At 38.5% G+C, this 22,602-nt stretch overlaps 1 protein-coding gene across 4 annotated transcripts; it reads left to right on the forward strand.

Moving 5' to 3' along the window:
• Positions 1-632: 632 nt before the first annotated feature.
• GALNT3 (polypeptide N-acetylgalactosaminyltransferase 3) lies at positions 633-18,361 on the forward strand. 4 transcript variants are annotated; one of them, XM_064434615.1, is made up of 11 exons: positions 633-783; positions 8,199-8,808; positions 10,175-10,347; positions 11,015-11,164; positions 11,416-11,650; positions 12,367-12,484; positions 12,866-13,066; positions 14,149-14,280; positions 14,905-15,006; positions 17,568-17,720; positions 18,174-18,361. In XM_064434615.1, exons 2-11 carry the CDS (start codon positions 8,300-8,302, stop codon positions 18,294-18,296), a joined length of 1,896 nt encoding a protein of 631 aa, XP_064290685.1. In that variant the 5' UTR covers positions 633-783; positions 8,199-8,299; the 3' UTR covers positions 18,297-18,361. The 4 variants fall into 4 exon arrangements, with proteins under 4 accessions (XP_064290685.1, XP_064290688.1, XP_064290686.1 ...); XM_064434616.1 differs by lacking the exon at positions 633-783 and adding an exon at positions 1,058-1,176; XM_064434617.1 differs by lacking the exon at positions 633-783 and adding an exon at positions 5,791-6,764.
• The last annotated feature ends 4,241 nt before the right edge of the window (positions 18,362-22,602 follow it).

Here is a 22,602-nt window from a genome sequence, read left to right on the forward strand (position 1 = left end):
TTTCGATACCTGCGGTTCAGCAGCTCAAAGAAAGAAATTTTGAAGTGCTGGAGTGAGGCGCTGATTGTGCACCTATTATTTGAGCGTACAAAGGGGAGACTCTACACTCTGTTTCGGGAGTGCAAATATTACTTCGAGTTTATTCTGCCCCACATCAACCATGCTTCTGTAGAAAAGTGATTTTGTTCCTATCTCTCTGGGAAACTACATTGTGAAGAGAGCGAGCTCAGTGTGTTATCCCTTCTCCCAGTCTGTGATCTCACCTCAGAGGGATTTTGTGTTGTTTCCCAGCACTGGGAGTGCTTGGTCGATCCCATCGAGCACAACGCGACGCTCGGCTGGTAGAAGCGATCCCGGCAGCGGCTCGGCCGTGCGGCGCTGGGTGCGCGCAGTGCCGGAGCTCCGTGTCCGGGGCGGGGGCGGCATGGGCGCAGCGGGGTGGGCTCAGGGGGATGGGCGCACCGGGATGGGCTCAGGGGGATGGGCACAGCGGGATGGGCGCACCGGGATGGGCACAGCGGGGTGGGCTCAGGGGGATGGGCACAGCGGGATGGGCGCACCGGGATGGGCACAGCGGCTCCGCGGCTCCCCGGGCGCGCCGCCGGGGCCGCCTCGCGCACCTGGGCGCCAGGTGAGGGCGGGGCGCGCGGGCGCAGGCGCGGAGCCGGCCGCGCGCACCTGGCGGGCGCGGGGCGGAAGCCGCAGAGCCCGCCCGGCTCCGGCCTCCCGGGGCTCCGGTGCCGCTGGCTCGGCAGCGCCTTCGCCGTCCTCCCGCCGGACGAGGTGAGTGGGGGAGCCTCGGCAGGCACCGCGCGGCTCCGCTCCTCCTTGGCCTGTCCAAGGGCTGTGTCCGGCGGCGGGGCAGCGTCCGCTGCCGCTTCTCCTCCGCCCGGCGGGGCTCGGAGGCGGGCGGGAGCCGTGAGGTCCGGGGGCGGCCCTGGGCGGCGCGGGGCCGGGGCTGCCCCGGGTCCCCTCAGCCGCCCCCCGGCGCGCGCGCCCCACGCGCGGTGCCCTCGCTCGCGGCGCGGCCGCCGGCCCCCCGCAGGGGCCTGCCCGGGCCAGCCCGGCCCTGAGGGCTCCGCTCGGGGCAGCGGGGAGCGGCAGGGGAGCCGCGGCTGCCGCCCGCGCTCACAGGGCTCCGGGAATTGCCGGCCGGATGCACTGTCCAAACCGAAGGTATTGACCGAGGGAGGTGTCTGTGCCACGTACGGATCCCGCCCAAGGGTTTGCCCGCAGTACCGCGTTGATTCAGGGTGGTACCAGTTGTGTACATTGCCAGATAACTCTGGTGTATTTCATCCTACTCAGAGGGCTTTCCAAGAGTTACCGCGTTGTCTCTGCCCTCCGGCAGTTTGTTAGTCTGCTGCACAGCAGGTGACTGTACTTAGACAATGTTTGCTTAGGTCTGGAAACTGACAGAAGTGTCCTTTAAATTTTATAACCTCAGTGTCACGGAGTTTGAATTTTTTTAAACTTCGTATAAAATATTCCTTTACAAAAAGGAATTTATTCATAAAAATTTTAGTCGGTTAAATAAAAAGTCTTACTGGAAATACAAATATGTATGCATCTCAGTAGTGTTGTATATGTTAGTCATCTGTAACAAAAAGACCCCCTTTGTTTAAAAGATTATCAATTCTATTGATCACTTCAGTCTTGACTAAAGGCAGTGGTACACTGCTGAGCTGCCAGACTCAGAGCCTGAGACAAAGCAGCCAACTTACAGGGTTTGGTTTCCTTTTTTAGCCAGGTTTGCTCAATCGCCTGGTCAGTTTGGCATCTGCTACTGTCATCTTGAGGCTTCTCAATAACAGAGCAAAGTAAAAATTAAGTTAGTTACGGAGAGCCTGAATTGCTATTTTTGTTGCGCTGTGGGAAGGAGCTCCTCCTCCTGGTAACTGCTATTGCCACTTAACTTGTGTCTTTTTTGGGGTGGGGTGGTACCAGAAGCAGCCTGGATATCTGTTCCTATTTTGAGCCCTGTCAAACTAGGAACAAGGAATAATTGCCCTCTCTGTGACGTTTCCCCAGTGTCTGTGGTTCTAGATGACACACTGTGTTGCTTTGAGATAATTTCTTTTTGCTTTGCCAAGTTTGCTGCCTTGTTTGCCTGTTTGATGAGCTGTTACCTAGTCCAAGGTTTTCCCGCTTTTGGAATCCATGTAGAGAGTCATGTTCATGATATGAAATGTTGATCAGTTGCCTGCCAACACTTATGAGTTTCTTATACTAATATGTTCATTGTTGTGCCTGTCTTCTACAAAATCAGAAAGTGCCTCAAGTTTCTAAACTATAAAATGCTCGATTTTTTTCAGTCATGGATTTATTCACTTGCTGTCTGTCTTACTATTGTCTGATTTTCCCTAAGACTCACTGAGATCATGTACCATAGGAAATAGTTCTGCTTAAAGAGAATCATATCACAAAACCACTGACAGTGATTCAGCAATTAAATTTTAGCATCAGTGACTAACTACAGTGGACTGACATTATTCAGCAGTGAAATGTATCTGGAAAAGAGGCACTGAAGTGGGGAGAGAAGGAAAGTGAAGACAGCTATGGGAGCTTCCAACAAAGATTAGTTTAGCAGTCACTATTCCAGTAAATCTCAGTAAATCTCCCATGAGGTAACTTTCTTTGCTTTATGCTTATCACTTAAACAAAAGTTTAAGGCCAGTTAGAAAACTGTGATTTTAAGGCCTGCACTTGATACTTGGATGGTTTTGTTATCTTAGAAGTGTTGCTACAATCAGGAAAACAAACAAAAGTGCTCCAGTTATGGTCCAGACGTTATCTTCTGGTGCTTAAATGAAAATGAGACACTAATCCTTCTAAGTTAAAACAGCACTTTACAGCTGCTGTCATGCTCACTTTTCATCATAGCATTTTTAGGGACAGTCTAAAATAATTTTAACAGAGGCCCAAAACAATCTGACCAAGGTAAAAAAGGAAAATACAGAGCTGAGTGAAATTTAAATTTGAGATAAGTGCTTGTCATTTATATATCCCAGGTCTGTAAAAATAAACGATAAATATTTTTATAATATATGGTTACTGTGTATTTTTACTATGCTATTAATTGTCAAAGAGAACTGTCTGTCTCTGCCTACCACATGCAGAGCTTGGCTGTGGAAGAATGGTAGTAGTGCTAATTTTGAAAGAGCATGTGAAAGTTTGAATTTGAAGCATTTCCATTGAAATACATAGAAGGAGGTTTGGTGATGGCTTGTTTGGGGTTTTTCCTCATGTGTTTTTTTAATCTAAATGAAACTGCTGAAAGAGATACTTACCAAGTTTGTTTCAGTAAGCTGTTCTGTGCTGCTGTTGCTCAGAACTTCTTCAGAATAAACTTCTTCATTCAGAATGCTCCTCCAAAGGTACAGCTTCTGCTTTCTCTGTCCTAATCAGTGAGGCAGGTTACATCCAGTATTTGCTAGAATAACCTGTGTTCTTTAATGTTTCTAAAATGAAGGCTCAGGAACTGAACACATGCAGAATTCCTCTAACAACTTTTTTTAACTGGCTGAGCTTCAAAGAATGTACCCGGAGGAACAGCACCTGGGTAGGGTTTGTGCATTTCTCTTTCAGGTATGTGTACCCTATGTAGGAGTCCATTCAGTAGGAGCTCTGACTGAAACAGATGAGCAAGTGTGGAGATAGAAACTAAACTGCTGATTCTGTTTCTCATTTTCATGTCTTTAGTCTTTAACTTCTGTACCTTTCATTTTACCTTTTTTTCCTTTATTTCTTTCATGAGCTAATATTCTTCTAAACAGTAGCATAGTTTGCTAAACTTAAGCAACTTATTCAATTATCCCAAGTTTCTGAAGTGCTTTTGAATGGTTTTTATTCTATGAAGAATCTTCACATACCATATAAAGCTTGACCTTTATGAAGGGTTCACTCTGAATTGGATGTTTCTTAGTCTGTCACCAAAGGTGCTTATGTGAATGGATGTTCCTCTGAGATGAACTTCTAGGAAGTACAAACAGTTTGGTTCATTGATTTTTTTTAAATTTATTTGCCAATAGAAAAAAGCATCAATGTCCATGGTGGTAGAAGATGAAAATATCATTTACCAAACTGATTATTTCAGTAACTAATGTTTTAGTAGCACCTACATTGATACTCACGCAAAGAAAACAAAAAGCCCTGTTCAGAATTTTAGATTCAGAAATCCCAGTAGTGGAAGTATTTGTTCAGTGTTTTTATTCACACCCACCTTTGATTAAGGGGGCTCTAATGTTTGAGGAAGGGATTGTATGCTTTGGTGACAAGGAGAAATAGACAAACTTTCTGTGAGACTGTGCTCCTCCAATTATAGAAGAATTCGATCAAGTTGAAGCCAAGTTGTGTAGTTAAATTATTTTGATTAGAATAATTCTGAACCATTTCCCCCTATTTTTCCCATTTTTTAAGGATTTTTTTTTGTTTTGGTTTTAGTATTTTTACTTATTCTTTTAGATTTTTATGTTCTATAAGCAGTATTGTCAGGAAACACTTGAAACCTGTTTAACACTTGGATAGAAGAAAAGTGGATTTTAAAATACTTTTTTAAAAAAAACTGAGGTCAAATATATTGTTGATACTAACCCAAATGAATTTTGTCTCTTATGATTGGAAAGGATTTCTGCTGATTTAGGATAATGACACTTTCACTTTTTTATAAAAGATTATTCTCTACTGTGTTGTTTAGATCAAGCTAACAAAAATTTCAGAGTTTTCTACTTGTTGGCTACATTAGCAAGGCTTTCTTGTGCGAGTTTTTGCAGACAGTCTGACATCAGAACCAGTGGGTGGCATAGTGTAACATAGACTGCATTGAATTCTCACACTGCCCATGTGATGTGGTTTGAAGTAGTGTGGCAGCTGCTTTTTGGCACTTGTAGAAGAATTCAGTAGTACATTTTAGTTTTCTGGTTTTTTTCTTCCCCAAAAAAAACCAAAAGGATCCAACTTCTGATGTTTAGGGCTAGTTATTTCAAAGGGCTGTGAGAATCCAGACTACTATTAGTGAAAATAACACTAATGAATAGAAGATTAAACACTTTGCTAAACAGTCACCCCAGGGAGTTTAATCATGCCACATATTTCTTCATCATGTCCTGGAGGATTGAATAGTAGCTTGGTCTGTGTTTGCTGACACATTGCTATGCCATGAAAATGTGAGAGGCATTTGTGGGGAGTAAAGATTGTATTTCTGACTACAAAATTATCCTGGTAAAAACCCTAAGTAAAATACAGCTTTCATGGCAAAAGTTCTTTGGACAATGCAGCTTCTGTTCTGGAAACTGCTACTCTTTTGTGGGACAAAGAACTCTTCTCTTATTGTAAGCAATATCCCTATCAGATATTTTGTCAACAAAGCTACACTCAGCATTTGTCTATATCAAAGGGTTTTGCTGTATGCTTGTGGCAATCAAGCCTCTGTCCACCTGGTGTTTGCTGCACATAATATTCCAAGGCTGTCACTTGATCTTTTCTTAGAGAAACATCTTTTGTTTCTGTGCATGGCATGCTGGTAGAGTGTTCTAATGCACACTGAAAGGGTTAACTTGTGTTGCTGTCTTCCACAACCCACCTAACTCCAGGGAAGGTTTTTTTCTGGGGACAGACACATTTCATACAAGTGTTGTGGCAGCATTCTCCACATGTCTCTTGTTTCTAATGCCTCTTATGACATCATGTATTTCAAATATATGTATGGATGGAGGTATATATACAATTGCTTGGTTTTGGTTTTTTTCCATTTGAGGAGGCTATATTTATATTGCTTATTGATTTCTAGGCTTTCAGATTTACTAGTATCTTACATGCTTGTGCATGGTGCACTGCAAAACAGTAATGTGATTTTCTTTTTGATGGTGTTAGGAAATCATTCCTGGTTAGCAACCTGCAGAGGCTATAGTCCCTGCAATGCTGAGTGCTGATCTGTGCATATAGTTGGTGTTTTACATTGTGTATTGCATTTTCATGGCCAGGTTAGGGGGTGAGGATGACTGCACAGGTGGCCTCTGTGCTAAGAGATGTGGGGCTGCCCCCCCACCTTATCTCATCCAGGGCTGAACACAGCTGGTTCCAGCCAGCTGTAGAATAGACCCACTGTTGGCCAAAGCTGAGCCACCCAGTGTAGCAGGTGGTGCCTCTGTGATGAGGTATTTAAGAAAGGGTAAAAAATACTGCACAGCAGCTGTGAGAAAGAGGAGTGAGAAAAATGTGAAACTCTGCAGAACCCAAGGTCAGTGAAGAAGGAGGGGAGGAGGTATTCCAGGCACTGGAGCAGATATTCCCCCTGCAGCTCATGGAGAAGACTGTAGTGAAGAATTTCTCTGCAGCCCATGAAGGACCACCCCAGAGGAGGCATGCACTCTGCAGCCTGTGCAGGAGCCCAGGCCAGAGCAGGTGCATTTCCCCTGGAGAAAGCTGCAGCCTATGGAGCAAGATCCTGGCAGGAGCTGTGACCCCTGGATGGCCATGGTGGAGCAGTTTGTGCTGGAGTACTGCACTGTATAGAGAGTCTGTGCTGGAGTAGGGGAAAATTGTGCAGAGGAAGGAGTGCTGAAGTCTTACAAGCTAACCACAGCCCTTATTATTCATTTCTTCTGACCACTAGGTCAGAAGAGAGAGAAGAATTGGGAAGGGAGGAGTGAAGCTGAGCCAGGGGAGGTAGTTTGAGCCTTTGTTTCTCACCATCCTACTTACTTTTAATTGGCAGTAAATTCAAATTCATCATTGCAAGTCTATTTCACCTTGGGCAGTAACTGGTAAGTGATCACGGTGTCCTTAGCTCAACCCATGTGATTTTCTGTCTTTTTTTGTCCCCACTGTCATGCTGAGGATGGAAAGCAAGAGAGTGGCTGGGTTGGTGTCTGGCAGCCAGTCAAGACCAACCCACCAGACACTGTGTGAAAACAAGACATTTTTCAGTCTGGTAGTTTGGTAATTTGGTTGCAATTCTTTCAAAGGGAAGAAAGTTTTTATTTGTAGTGTTCCATATAAAGGTATCAGTATTGTAGTTCAAATGTTTCAGCAGTAAGGAAAAATGTAAAATAATATGTGACACAGAAGTGGACTGGTTTGTTTGGTTTGGTTTTTTTGAAATTTTCTGAGTTGAGAAGCATGTTTTTGGTACCTTTTAGTATGATCTAATATGCTTCCCCTCTGCATTCTTTTAACAATAACTCTATGGTAAAAACACTGTAGTTTGAATGTATGGGTTTATTAAGCTGGCATAAACTTTGAAAATCAGTATAATGTGAAGAAATCTAGATGCTTAGTTTCTCCTACAGATTCTGGAAGAAAAGCAGGTAAGGGGTGGGGGTTTTTGTTTTCTCTGACTTGTATCTCTTCCTGAGTATATATTATTCCAGTTAAGATGTACTTGTATTTCAGAGGAATAAATAGAAAAGTAGTTTTTCGCAATTTTGTGGTCAGTAGTTAGCAAGTGGGAAGTGTGGCTTTGAGCTAGATGCTGTTTATTTCTCTTCAGGATTCACATACATGTAATTTAGACAAAAATGAAGCTATTCCCTGAATAGCTATTTTAGCTATTCAGGCTGATGGCAGACGGTATCCCCGTGTAAACTGCCAGTTTGGCAGAGAGAATTTAATTCAAATCACTTGGATTTGGTGGTCCTCAAATGTCTTTCATAATTTCGTCTTTGAAATCAAATGAATAGTTACTTGTCTGTGACAAAAATAATGGCAGAAACTTGAAAATTGTTGAAATAAGTTGATTGAAAAGTCTTTCCTATATTTTAGTTCACTTTCCACATGGCTCTCTCTGACATGCAGCTTGAACTAATGTGTTGATGCCACCTGTTCTTCTTCTGTCCCATCATTGAATTAAAATTCCCTGCTTCCCTAAGACTTTATTCTAATTTTAAACAAACTACTTGGAAGAAAATAAACTTGAAGTAGTGGCACTGTGTAGAAATAATGTTTTATTCTTGATGGTATGCCTGATTTCTGGTTCTTCTATATGAAATATATTTAACAAATAAAACCCAAAGCAAAAAGAAGGGAAAGGGCATTTTGGGTATCTTATAGATAGGTTTGATGTATCTTTAAGTGATGTAGCATGCATAACGTTTGACTTTTGGGAGCTGTGGATTAATTCCTTCCCATTAATTTCTTATGGCTTTACATAGTTGAGTATACTAGATGTCTAAATTAATACTATTTGTTTTACTTTACAGGTGTTACAATTTCAAGAAATGCTGTGACATATTTGACGAACAACTGTTCTTCAACAAGAAGAACAAACTGTATTTGTTGTGTGAAAATTTTTAAAACTAGAATGGCCTTGAAAAAGACACCTAAACTATTTAAGACATTTTTTCACTGGAAACTCTGGAAGTTTAGCATTATTGTGTTTGTCTTTCTGGTATTTTTATTTTTATTACAAAGAGAAGTGGGTGTTCAAGATTTTAAGGATGAAGCAGGGATTGAGCCAGTTGTTGGAAAGAAAAGTCATGTATTAGGTCTTGTGTTAAATGCTATGAACAATATCAAAGGTGCAAAGCCAAAAATGCAGATAAAAGCACCCATTAGGCAAACTAAGGTTCCTGGAGAGAGACTCTGCTTGGCAGGGCACTATACTCCAGTGGAACTGAAACCCTTTCTAGATCGACCCCTTCAAGATCCCAATGCTCCTGGAGCTTCTGGCAAAGCATTTAAAACCATCAACTTAAATTCAGAAGAACAGAAAGAAAAACAGGCTGGAGAAGAGAAACACTGTTTTAATGCATTTGCAAGTGATAGGATTTCTTTACACCGAGATCTTGGACCAGACACTCGACCTCCTGAGTAAGTTGAAATGTGTATGTCCTGATAGTTGAAAAACTTCTCAGAAATTCAGCCTGCAAAGTGATTTGAGTTCAGCTAGGTGATAGTTTAGGAAAGTCTCCTAGCTATACATAATGATTGGCTGTACATAGTGATCCACAGTGCCAAAGCTAAGAATGTTTAGAAAAGCTCACTTCTTTCATGGTTTTGAATTCAAAGTAACCATATTTAAATAAGGTGTTCTGATTTTGCCTTTAAGGCTAAAATTTCTGAGTAACTTTCAGGAAGCGTGCTTAGTTCTACTTAGAATAAAAATGTGGTTTCAACATTTTTCCAATTAAAACACCACTCCCCCGCCACTTTTTTAGCATTCAGTGTTAATAAAACTACATAATTTAATTTAATAAATTAGGAATTTAGGCACAATTTAATAAATTTGGATTTGTAAACTTGGGGGAACAAGGGAATGGAAGATCTCAGCAGCAGTCTTTGAAGAATTGAAGAATTTTTTAAATGTAGACTGTAGACTTGGGCAGAGTGGGTTTTAGTCATGAGCAGTCTCTGTCAGTGTCAGGTGAAATGCTGTCAGCCATCTGTGCCAGAAGTGGCTGAACTTACTGGGCCGCTGCTGATACACAGTGCAGCTCACCATAACCTCTCCTAGAGCACAGCTGGGGAGGCTTTGCTTGTGTATTCTGTGAGGCAGTGACTGTGGTTATTACCTTGGGGTAATAACCTAAACAGTAGTGTTTAGGTTATTACCCCAAGGTAATAACCACAGGCCCTAAACAGTAAGTGTGCAACTTATGAATACAGCATTGTCATCTTGACTTGCCATTGGATCTAAAGTTATGTTTAGGATATGTGAGTCTTGAAATACTGTGGGTTTAAAATTGTATCCCTTGAATGGGACATGCTGCCCTAAGCCTTACATAGCACTTCTACAGAGCTTTGAAATTTGAATTAGATAGGCTATATTTTCCTTGCAAACTCTGAATTTTTTGTAATAAATATTCTTCTTTGTGTTCTTAGGTTTCAGCAGTGACTTTTGAGTTAGCTCAGTCAGTACCTTCTGGTCTCAATAAAATAATATTTTTTCCTGAAGAAGGCCTTGGTATTATATGAAATGCACTCAAATGTGTGTGAGGCAGGCAGAAGCAAAACTAAGTTGTTCAATTCTCAATCATTATATTAAAAAAAATATTCTGAACAGCTGCTTCAGTTGAAGTACCTACCTTTGCACTCCAAAGCTAGGATAGAGAGCTGAAAAGCAGGACAATTTAATGTCCATAGTTATAAAGTTTTGTACTACTAGAAAGAAGCGTTTAAGAGTTAGAGTAAAAAATTGTTGTCCATTTTGTAACGCCTGACACTTTCTAATTTGTAGATGTATTGAACAAAAGTTTAAGCGCTGCCCGCCGTTGCCAACCACAAGCATTATCATTGTTTTCCACAATGAAGCGTGGTCAACTCTGCTCAGAACTGTCCACAGTGTGATGTACACATCTCCTGCCATACTGCTGAAAGAGATTATTTTGGTGGATGATGCCAGTGTAGATGGTAAGAAATCTTCCTGCTTTTGCTTCTGTTTTTGTTTTTAATTGAAGAGGTTAGGATTGCAGATAATTGCCTAAGGTCTCTTTATCACTATTTACACTTTTTTACAAATCTGTATTGAGTATATGGAAACACTTGGATGTGAAGTATGCTGAGTAGTACAGTTTAATACTTAGGTTGGGCAGAATAAAAAAGATAATGTGGGATGTTTCATGCGAGGTGTGGGTTTCTTTCTTAAAATCGGAACACTTAATTTTGGCTTCTGTTGTTGTTGTAAATACTGTAGCCTTTGAAAACTGTGTAAATGTGCCATCATTAAGGAAAGAATTTGCATGTTCTGCAGATAATATGAGATCCATTTACTATGAAAATGGAATTGGTATTCAAACGGTTAACACTGCAGCAGAGATGTACTAGCACATCCTTTCTTGTTCAGAATTATTTTAATGTTCCATCTCCTGTTCTCTGCTGGTCACCTCTTCCTACACCCTTACCCCCAAAATACTCAGGTCCTAAAAATAACCTTCAGCAGATGAGAATTTTTATGGCTTTGATGTAGAGATAATTTCTGGGATTAGTGTGAATTGTTTATCTTGTTCACTTAACAGTGTAACATTTTGGGCAGTGGCATGTATACCCTGAATATCCTGACACTGATTTCTCTTTCTAGAGTACCTGCATGATAAACTAGATGAATATGTGAAACAGTTTCAGATAGTTAAAGTGGTCCGTCAGAAGGAAAGAAAAGGTCTGATCACTGCACGGTTGTTGGGAGCTTCAGTAGCAACAGGAGAGACCCTTACCTTCCTGGATGCTCATTGTAAGTGTAACCTGTAAACTTGTCAGGTCTGGTTTATAATGCTGTTGTCTTTAATTTAATGTTGCAGATTTTTAATGAATTTTAAATGTTAGCAATAGATCATCTTTCCTATTGCTATTTCATATTATTGAAAGTACAATTAACAATGCCATTTTAAAATAGTCCATATTGGCTTGCTGGACATGTTAAAACATACCCTGTGTACTACTTTATAGCCAAGCCAAAATTCAGTGTTCCCATTTTCTCCACAGGTGAATGCTTTTATGGCTGGTTAGAGCCGTTATTGGCAAGAATAGCTGAGAATCCTGTCGCTGTTGTAAGCCCTGACATTGCTTCTATCGATCTCAATACCTTTGAATTCAGTAAACCATCTCCTTATGTGCATAGCCACAACAGAGGAAATTTTGATTGGAGTTTGTCATTTGGATGGGAGTCTCTTCCTAAACATGAGAATAAAAGAAGAAAGGATGAAACCTATCCAATTAGGTAAATTTAATTTGAATACTATTTAAATCCTTCTGTTTTCACAGAGTTTATCTTACGAACAATAGTTTGTAAATAAATTAGTTCTTCAGATAAGCGTAATGAGACATCTTAGGATCGTCTATGGTTTTTTTATACTTTCTTTACAAACCACATTTTAAAGCATTCATAAAAATATCGCCTCCTTAAGGTAGTAATTGCTCTGCATTACTTCTTCTATATCCAGTGGAAATTGCTTATATTCCTAGGGGGGAGGCATGGAGGAGGGTTAGAAAGGTATTTTCAGAGACAGTACAATGATTCTGTCTTCTCATTCACTTTACTTGAAAGAATGACAAAAAGGGTCAGAGCACCCAAATACCAGACTTATCCAGTAGTGCATTTGATAATAATTGAACCTGCTTTGTCCACAGACAGTTACTGGTCTGTAGGAGTTGTACTTTTGCTCGATTTCCTCCATACAGAGAAAATCTGTTTGTTTTCCTGATGCTTTCTTTTATGCCAGCAATTGTTAGTCTGAACAAGTTCTTAATAAATGTCAAGTGAGACTCTGTGTGAACATATTTAAGTGCTAGAAGTGTTATCTATGCCAGGAATATGCATCACAGTAGTGAAATACGAACAACTGCATGGAAAATTCCTAGAACAGTTGCACCATGATTTCACATCTATATTTAAAAAAACGTTCTGTCTTTCTCAGTAAAATTTTGTTTTTGCAGAACACCTACTTTTGCTGGAGGTCTCTTTTCAATATCAAAAGACTACTTTGAACACATTGGAAGCTATGATGAAGAAATGGAAATCTGGGGAGGTGAAAATATAGAAATGTCTTTCAGAGTAAGTTTAGTTCCTTAATTAGCAACTGTCTCTATGCTGACAGTGTACAGAGGATTTGAGAATAAATTAGTATTAGATATTGACTCCTCTGCTCAATCAGCCAACTAGGACAAGGAAAATTGAGTTACTACTTACCTATGAAATAAAATACAAGCATGCTCACTAAACTGTTTTTAATGTTTTTTAAAATGCTTTTAGGGTTGCTATCTGGAATGTGTGTTTCCAGAGCTTATATGATTAGGAAATTCACTAATGGCATGCCTGATATATGTACTCTTGCTAGTGGTTTGATGTGTTCTGGCAAACAATAGTATTACTGAATTTTTTTCCACTCCCTGGATTCTAATTGCAGTGTACTTACACACTAAATGTTATTATTAGGTATGGCAATGTGGTGGACAGTTGGAGATCATGCCTTGCTCTGTTGTTGGCCATGTCTTTCGCAGCAAGAGTCCCCATACTTTCCCAAAAGGTACTCAGGTGATCACACGTAATCAAGTTCGCCTTGCAGAAGTGTGGATGGATGAATATAAAGAAATATTTTACCGAAGAAACACAGAGGCAGCAAAAATTGTGAAACAAGTAGGTGGTGGTGGTGGTATTAGAAATCACACTTGCTGCGGTGAAAGTTTTGGTGAGCAAAAGTTATTTATTGACAAAGTATGTAAGGGTTCTAGATGTTTTAATGAAAAGACTGTTTTGTTTGCTTAAAGCTGCAGTCCCAACAAACTTGAAAAAACCTAAAGTGTTTGGGTGATGAATGTTGATTTTGTATGGCGAGGTTTTTAATTGGTGCTTTTTTTCTTACATTCTCCTGGCTTGTTTGCCTTGTGTGGATGCAGGAACTACCAGAAGAACATGAGAGAAACTAATGGATGTAGACAATGTAAACTAACTTATTTTCTGGAGTGAGAAAAATGTCTTCTTAGTTTCAAGTTGCTTAGTATTCTTACTGAAAAAGCAGGTTTTGTGGTTCTTTAGCAGCAGAACAAAAGTTACCTGATGATGGATAACCATCCTGTCTCTATCTGCTTAAAAAGTCAGTTATTTTCAAGTAAATAAATATTTGGGATTGAGGTTGAGTGTTGGCTTGTTTATTTTGTACATTTTCTGCCCAGATAGAATTCTAAGTTTTCTTTTAGAAGCTATTTTCCCCCTTCATGTGATAAATTTTTGTGATTATTGTATCACTGATAGCATTACATTTCCTAGGCATATTCAGCAGCTAAACAGCTGAATTTTGTTTGGGAGATTCTACATAGTACTGGATATTATGCTAATTATTTAATTAATCCAGTTTGTTGTTTCAGTGTACACTTTTAGTGAGATCAGTTGGCTTTATGGCTGTAATCAGCATGTTCTTGGACTTTCCCTCTTCATGGCATTGTGTTAAAACTTTCTGGGGACTAAAGATACTTATGTGTTTTCAATCTTGCAATGTATTTTTCTTGCAAGTCCTTTGAAATGCTGCGGACAGGATATCAGTGGTGTTATGACACTGAAAGACAGCAGTAACTGCTGTAGTACAGCATTAACAAGAAAAAAAGCAACAAAGGAAGCTTAAAACTTGCCTAGTACTACACAGTACTACATAGTTTTACATGTGAAAAATGAATGTTAATATGTTTATCTTCCATCCTTCTTTACCTCCTTTCCTTTAACAGAAAACATTTGGAGACATATCAAAAAGACTTGATTTAAGGCAGCGCCTGCAGTGTAAAAATTTTACCTGGTACCTCAGTAATGTTTATCCAGAAGCATATGTGCCAGACCTGAATCCTTTGTTTTCTGGATATGTAAGTTTAATTTTAATTACTTCCTATGTTCTTCTTAGTCCAGGAAGTTTGCTAATCTCTTGTACTACCTTAGCCATAGCTTTTAGACTTCAGTTAATTTTAACTGCTCTAGGGTTTTCTGTCACTGCTCTGGACAAAGAATCTGTTCTGCACACCTTTTATAGCTTTGTCAATAGCTGTGTCATTTTCATTTTTCATTTATGTCAAAAGTCATTTTCCCTGCCAAATAACTTTAGACATTGCATTGCTAAAACAAACAAAAAAAGTAATAGCTCTCAGTTTGAGGTGAACATGAATTTTCAGCATGTAGCTACAAATAAAACTTTCCCTTCCTCCTGTTTTCAATATTTTACGTGTATCTGTTCAAACTGTGATTTGAATCACAGTAACATTGTACAGAGCAGGCTAATAATTCCATGTGTGACTGTAGTTACTAGGCTTTTAGTTTGAAAAGATAACCTGGGGAAACAGGGTTTTTAGATTGGAGCATAGCAGAAAGTAAAAATGAAAGAATTGCTGTAATTGTTGTTAAACTACAGGTGACTTTTGTCTATGACTGAGAGAGTTTGAGCTTCTCCAGTCATTTCACTGAGCTTTTTTATCCTGACAACACCCTTTCTTTAGTTAAAAAATATAGGTAACCGCATGTGTCTGGATGTTGGTGAAAATAACCATGGTGGCAAACCCTTGATTATGTATTCTTGTCATGGACTTGGAGGAAACCAGGTAAAATATTTAATACCTGATTTTTATTCTTTCTTCTGTTGTAGCTTTACTGTAAAAAAACTTTTAATTAATTTTAGAGAAATTGACTAATTTTTAATATACAATTTCTCTATCTCATTTTTCCTTTATTTTCTTAAACAGTTAATTCCTATATGTATTTTTAAAGAAAAGTTCCATACCACTCTTCATGTCATGTCCTGTTTCTAATGTTTTAACTTCAATATACAAATTCGGATTTCAAACACACTTGCACTGCTTCACTTGCCCTCTCTTTTCTATGCAAAACCTTTTCATGCCACCCTTACTTCTGTCTTATAAGTGTTGTCTTCTTAATTCTTCCTCTCCTTATGCTTCCTCCTCTCGCTTCTTTCTCTGTCACCAGGACTCGCACTGTCAAGGAAGATGTTGGTTGGAATCCAGCCAATGGGAGACCAAGTGCCCAGGCCTGAGCCACCTTCCCTATCACGCTAGCAGCCTCACAGTGTGAGGTCAAAGTGGCCTATCCTGTACTGGCTAATGCAAGTGAATAATGTGATTCCATTTGTTCAAGAGGAGCTCTCTTTGGTCCATAGCTCTTGGAGGCAGCCATGATGCTCTGTTCCTTCTGCAATATGACTTGCAATAGATTTCAGATACTCAGTTGTTCCATCATAACTGTAATACTAACAAAAAGAACATCTCTTTCCCTGCCCAGAAATGCACATTTCTCTGTTGTTTAAAAGTGATCCTTAATAATTAAAGGTCAGCAAAGGTCTAAAAGTTTTTATTAGAATATAATTGTTATCTTATGGGGGGAGGGTGCTAATACATTTTTTTTTTCAATCTTAAAAAACATCCATGGCACATTGATGGCACTGTGAAAATTGAGACACATAATCCTAGTCAGGTGATGCTTTCTTCCTGATAATTTTTTGTGAGACATGGCATGCTGTCTAGATTAAGAACTACCCTATTATGTTAGCTTCTTACGGGATTGAATTTGGGGTTTTATTTGATTGTGGATTAATACTATTAGCCTTTTCACATTGTCACAGTCATTAATTTGGGAACCCTGTAGAAAGACATTGTATAAAGAGATCTACTGTATGTTTCTATTGTTCTCTTAAGTTATCTTGGACTATACTAAAATTCTATTCTTTCGTTTTTTGTTTTCTCTCCTGCTACAAAATAACAGTCTGAATCTCTTTAAATGCCAGCCTTCAGAGACCTGATTTTGCTGATAATGCTTAAGAGATGCATATCTGCTTACTTAACCCTTCTCATTACAATGCTCTGTTTTCAGTTGTCCTCCCTTCTTTACCAGACTCTCAGCAGTGTAGGCTGATATTTCCCATGCTGCCATCTTTGTCCATATATTTGAAATGGAAGTAGAAAAGAGAACCTAGTTTTCAGAGTTGTACATCAGTTGTGTATTATTTTTTCTTTTTAGAATATTGGAGGCTGGGAGCATGCCCATCTCAATATCCAAAATTAATAAATTTCTAAACATAGCTTTCAAGTCATTATTTTCAGGGCTTGCAGAGATGTTGAAGTTCCAAAAATAAAAGGACAGATTAAGTCAGATTGGCAGATGAAGAGTAAATTACTATGTCTGAGAGCTAAATGACTAGGCAGGTCACTCTTTCTCTACCTGTTTTGAGGACTAATGTTGGTCCTAGGGATTTAAGAGTGGGATGCCTGTTTGTTCCTCAGTGCTGTTCCCACGGTTCCCAAGGTAGCGAGGAGGTGATTGCTGACCACTGGAAAACAGAAGGCCAAGGGGGGTAACTGAGCCTGGCCTTCATGTTCAAAGGAAAGATATGATGAGGGTGGCTGACATCCAGAGGCAAGAAACAGTGAGATGTGATGTTAGGGACTCTGCTGGTAAATGTGGGAGAAAAGGAAGAGACCAAATGTTAGGTTAGGGCTGAAGGAGTAGAAGAATAGCTGTGTCTAACTTTTAGAAGTAAATCCCTGTTAGGATCAGAATTATAGCTGAGTCTCACGAGTACTTTGCTGTCAGGAAATCATGGTAAAATGCGCTCACAAAATACATGCTTATAATTTTCTAATGGTTATCTCACAATAGGCTATATTGTATCCTATTGTTCACATTTATTGTTTAGATTGAGCAGCAAAAGTTGCTGTTTTGTGTGACAACTTTTCTTTTTGGTTGCTCTAAGAAAAACCAAAATCTAGCAACAGAATTGAATGCAGATTTTTACTTAAGAAATGCCAAAATTTAAGTTATCTTAGCTATCTCTACTCTTCACTTTGTCTCCTTGAATTATATATGGTCTGTGTGGGACTAAGATTTTGCATCACACGTGCAGCAAATGTTATTTCCAATTTATACATACAAGTATAAATTAGTATTGCATTACTATTAAAAACTGCTTTTAGTTTTGTAAACACTTTCGAAGTGTCTATGCTAAAAATCAGAGGAATTATTCTGTAGTCTCAAATTTTTTAATAAGAAATTTATTATTTTGTGTATGAGAATTTGAAAGGCTAAATTTAATATTAATTTATTAATTTCTTTGTGTTTGTTTACCAAACTTTTTAAAAAATTATTTAAATAGTACTTTGAATATTCTGCACACCACGAAATTCGCCATAACATTCAGAAGGAGCTTTGTCTGCATGCTTCCAAGGGACCTGTGCAGCTTCGTGAGTGCACCTACAAAGGCCAGAAAACCTTTGCTGTTGGGGAAGAGCAGTGGCTGCACCAGAAGGTACCTATCCTGAGCAGTGAAATGACCTTTTTATTAGTTAATTTTGGATTTTCAATAAAAGCAAAAACACCAACAAAAGAAAAACTCTGAACCCAAAAAAATGTTAGTTTTGGCCAGAAAATGGAGATAATTTCGGCTTTTCAGTTACAGATCAAAACTTGATGTCACTAGTAGGAATGTCACTTAAAAAACCAGTTGATATCCTTTAGTATGTTTGTCTAGACATCCACCTGGAAGTCAATTCAGATGTTTTGTATTTTTAAAATAATTCACAAAATTTTCCTGACAAAGCAAGTAGGCACTTACACACTACTTATGTATTTTCTAGCCCCCTCTGCACCCACCTGTATGAGCTTACTCTTTAGCACCCAGCTTGGGGGAAGAACTGTGGGGGGAGCTAGCATGTTCATTGTTTGTTCACTTTTCTTTTCCTCCTTTTTTGCCTCACTTTAGGATCAAACTCTATACAATGAAGCACTACATATGTGCCTTACAGGAAATGGAGAGCATCCGAGTTTGGCATCCTGTAATCCATCAGACCCTTTCCAGAAGTGGATTTTTGGCCAGAACAATTAAGACTTGATATTATAGGCCAGAATAATTTTATTAAAAGAACCATTCTGAATTGTGTCATATGCATATACTGGATTTTAATGTGATTGTTTAAATGCAAAATGTTTAAAGAGTTTCTTTTCCCTCTTAAGTTGGATATAAAATGTGTCATAAGAGATTCCCTGGGACTCTGGTATACCAAAGATAATTGGGATCCTGGTTATATTTTGTTTACAATATTTCTATGATAAGACTTTATATGTTGACCACTGATTTATGGATCTTGTTCGTTCTCTTATCTTAGGGGCCATATGTGGGGGTTTATTTTGAGATACTGTAAGTACTTCTGAAGATGACTAATTTTCTCTGTAGTGTTGTGAGAAATTATTGTCTGCTGTCTAAAACCCAATACACTTTATATATATGGTTTATATGCTCAAATGGCTGACTTTATTTTTTGTAATAATTTACTCCGTGAACTTTCTCTATTTTTTAAGTTTCTTCATTTGGAAAATTAGACCATCAGGTCAAAGCCAAATAGGATACGACCTTGTGCTCGGCTTCTAGAAAGTCAGTTTTAGATTAAAAAAGTAATTTCACTAAAATATGTATTTATGATTATTTTAATGGAAAATCTGCTTATTTTGATACTAACCTTTTGTTTAGCCAGAAATTCTTGTATACGTTTTTATATTTCGTGGACTTAAAAAATTATTATAAAGTTTTATTGTAGTAGGCTTCTGAGCTGCTTAACATTCACACATTTTTTCAGCATTTTGTTCACTATTGCCTTTAAACTACATGTTCTCTAGTAAACTTCTGCCCCTACCTTCTAGTGATTTATGCAATGTTTACATCACAGGTTTCTAATGTTATCCATACATAATTTCTTGTGCCAACACTTGCATATTAATATTTTTTCTTGTTTCTGTTTCCCCTTTTTACAAAGGACTGATTTCAGATTTATCAGTCTGAGGGAGACCTTGGCCTTCTTAACTATTCTGCTGATAGAAAATAATATAGCAAATAGAAATTCTATATTATAGAAGCATCATCAAATGTATAATCAACTTGTTAAAATTTATAAAGTGAAGACAAAAGTATTTGGCTGCATGATCAAATATAAAGCTGAGAATAAATTTGAAGAAGTGGGTATTAAAGGCTGAATAGGACAAAAATACACTAATAATAAATATGTTCTTTTGTCCTAGTAAGTAAGTAATAGCACTACAGATAAGTGCTAATTTAAGTCTGGTGGGTTAATGGATGATGATACGGTTTTTGGTTTTTTTTTTTATTTCTGTGATGGGGAAGGAGCCTGTTCATAATTTAATGGTACCTGACTAATGAGTTCAGTTTCTGAATAAAAGCAAGAAAAATTCTTTTTAGTACTTATAAGTTATCTAAAAGACAAGTGTATAAACAAGGACCAGTGATAATTTTCCAGAAGCTTTAATGTTAATTTATTTTTCAGGCTTGATAATGCCTTTGAGTTGTGCCTCAGCTTTTGTAAGGCTTTTGGAGACACCTGCTGAGAGTATCCCAGGAAATAAAAGCTGTACGACTTGAAATATAACTTGATACAGAGTGAACAGAAATTGCTGGAAAGACTGTACCCGGAAGGGTTACTTATGCCACTGGGACTGGAAGGTTGTGTAGAACAACACTGCACAAAGATCTGCCTGCATCCTCTGATAAATATTTTAATTTGGTAATGGAATGCAATGTATTACTACTTTTGCAGGTCAAACCAGTATTTGAAGGCCAATACACGCACTTGATAAAACTGGGGAGTTAAGGAAAAACATAATGCAGGTCAGTGGGAAAATTGTTGAATATGAATAGAGGATGGGAGATTACACAGAGAGCAGCTGTGTTGTGTTGAACCCTGGGTATGGAATGGAAACTCAGTGTCCAAGGAACCTGTTCTAGAAGACAAGGTATTTAGCATACCAGTTTAAAAGCACTTGTTCTTTTAGTTCTCAGTTCATGTTATACAGAAAATGCATTATTTTTAATATCACTAAAGGATCATTTCTTCATGCAATCTGTTTCTCTTAGAAGCTTGTCATACTGCACATATGAAACATCATTTATCTACTGATTATCAGTTGGCTTTTTGCTATTTGTTTGAGATTTTTATTTTTAAGAGCTGACATTTCAAACCAGGCTAGAATTTAAACTGTAAGGAAACTAGTGTTCTGTTGCACTTGGAAGTAGGAACCTCTTCCTAAGCAATGCTAGAGAAGCTCCACTTTGTATTTTTTGGTTTTTTTGCAGATATAGCAATATACGTAAGGTTTTTTTGCAGAGATTAGGTATAGCAATTCACCTAGTTATTATATTTTGTATTTAGTTCTAGATATAGAAAGGGAAATTAATTCTGTGATTTTAAAATGGTCTTTTAAAGATTTTCCTTTCATTTTTTGAGACTTCTTTTCTGGTCTAACATAGGTCACTATTACAAAATACATATTATATATAATTTTTTTATGGTATGTTAACTCTCATAGTTCCTTATACTGTGACATTTTAGTCTGTATTTTGCAGTACCTAGTACAGCAGTTCAGTCTTACTTGGACTCTCTGCAACCTGCCAGAAAAGAGGGAAGCAGATCTATAAGTAGAGCAAAATTTTAAGTGACATTTTTTGTTCTGTTTGAGGAGCTGAAATTAACGTGTAGGTCACTGTGACTATTACACTTCCAAATATTTTTGTGTGTGTGTCTATTTGTGTGTACACACATATATATATAACGATATAATACTAGGAGAGCAATAAGAGTGAGTAAATATGACTAGACGTTTAGGAAGTTGGATTCTGTGTTTTTTTTTAAGCTAATAAAAAGCATCAGCATCTTCTGGATGTTGATAATATTGTCTTGAAAGTGACTAATAGCTTCTAAAAATTAGAAAGGCTTGCAGAAAAGCAGTTTGTTGCACGGGCATTCTCTGGCTCTTTTATGTCTTTTGTGGTTTTTAAGCCAGACATCTTTCAGTAACATTATAATGCCCTTCTCTGCCCCTGTGAAGGGGACAGAGGTGAATAGTATTCCATACACAGCATGTAAAAATTGGTACCTCAATCAGATGGCTGTATAAACTGCTGAAGGTTAATAGAACAGCTGGCATCAGTGTTAACCTCCATCTCACTGTGCTCTCTTGCACATCCAGGGTGTAATCACAAGTGCTGAAGAAGGCTTGATGTCAGGCCAGGCCAGTTGAGCCACGCTCCCAACAGGACAAAGCAGGTCCTGAACCTTTTGGGACTTCAGGGCCTGTGGCTCTGGGTGCTACTGCCTGTGAACACGAGGTCCCTACTGGTTTCTCATGCCTCCACCTGGTTATGACACCATTCACTACAGTGGGATTTGCCAGCCCACCATACCTGAGGATTTTATTTTTTTTATCACCCTTGGGAGTAATTGCTGCTTTAGTCTAGGGTGAGTATAGAATAATGCGAGTACTATTAACACATCAACTTACAAGTGAACCTTTAGAGATAAATCTTCCTACTTCTGAGTGGGCATCCAGGGATCTTGAATTAGAACCAGTGCTGAAAGTTTTCCATTTTGTTGTATCAGTATGGTTTAACAAGCCCTGGAGCAGCCCTTTTAACCACAGTTCACAGCAATGGCAAAAGCAGTCTAATAGCAAATATGGGACTCCCAACAGACTACAACCATGTCATACCCTGATTCCTGTGAGAACTTTCTTATAATCTAGAGCACAGCATCTCATCTTTATCAGTTTTTTAAAATGCAAACAATTTAGCTATATGCAATTTATAATATAAACAAACTTAAGGACAACTTATTTTTTATAAATGTGCATCTCAGTTTGAATAAGTATCAGAATAAAAAGATAGCAGAGATTGTGCTGCAGTTGTTAATTTTTTTTAATGAAACTATGTTGATCATCAGTTTTCAAAATAAGCAGTTGTCCTGAAATTTAGCAGTATTTGAATGTTGCCATTGAAATGATCTGATGTATAAAATTACTGCAAATTGTCCACCAGAGAGAGCTGTTGCAAAATTTTATTCCAACAGCTGTTGACAACAATTGTTTGATTACCTTATTATGAATCAGATACAGTATTTCCCTGGCCAAAGAAAATTGTAGGCAGTAGTATCATTAAAGGGCAAATGGATATACCTAAGAAGGCATTTCTGTTTATTTAATTTAATTGGCATACAAATATTTAGAAACAAAAGAACACACACAGAAATTCCACACAAACTGCTTCTCCTTATTCTATCAGACTATCAGGAATGGGAGAAATACTTGAAATTTCACAGAGTGCTTTTGGAGGCTCTGCAGGTGTCAGGGAG

Source organism: Passer domesticus, chromosome 10 (assembly GCF_036417665.1).
Source record: "Passer domesticus isolate bPasDom1 chromosome 10, bPasDom1.hap1, whole genome shotgun sequence".
Taxonomy (NCBI): Eukaryota; Metazoa; Chordata; class Aves; order Passeriformes; family Passeridae; genus Passer; species Passer domesticus.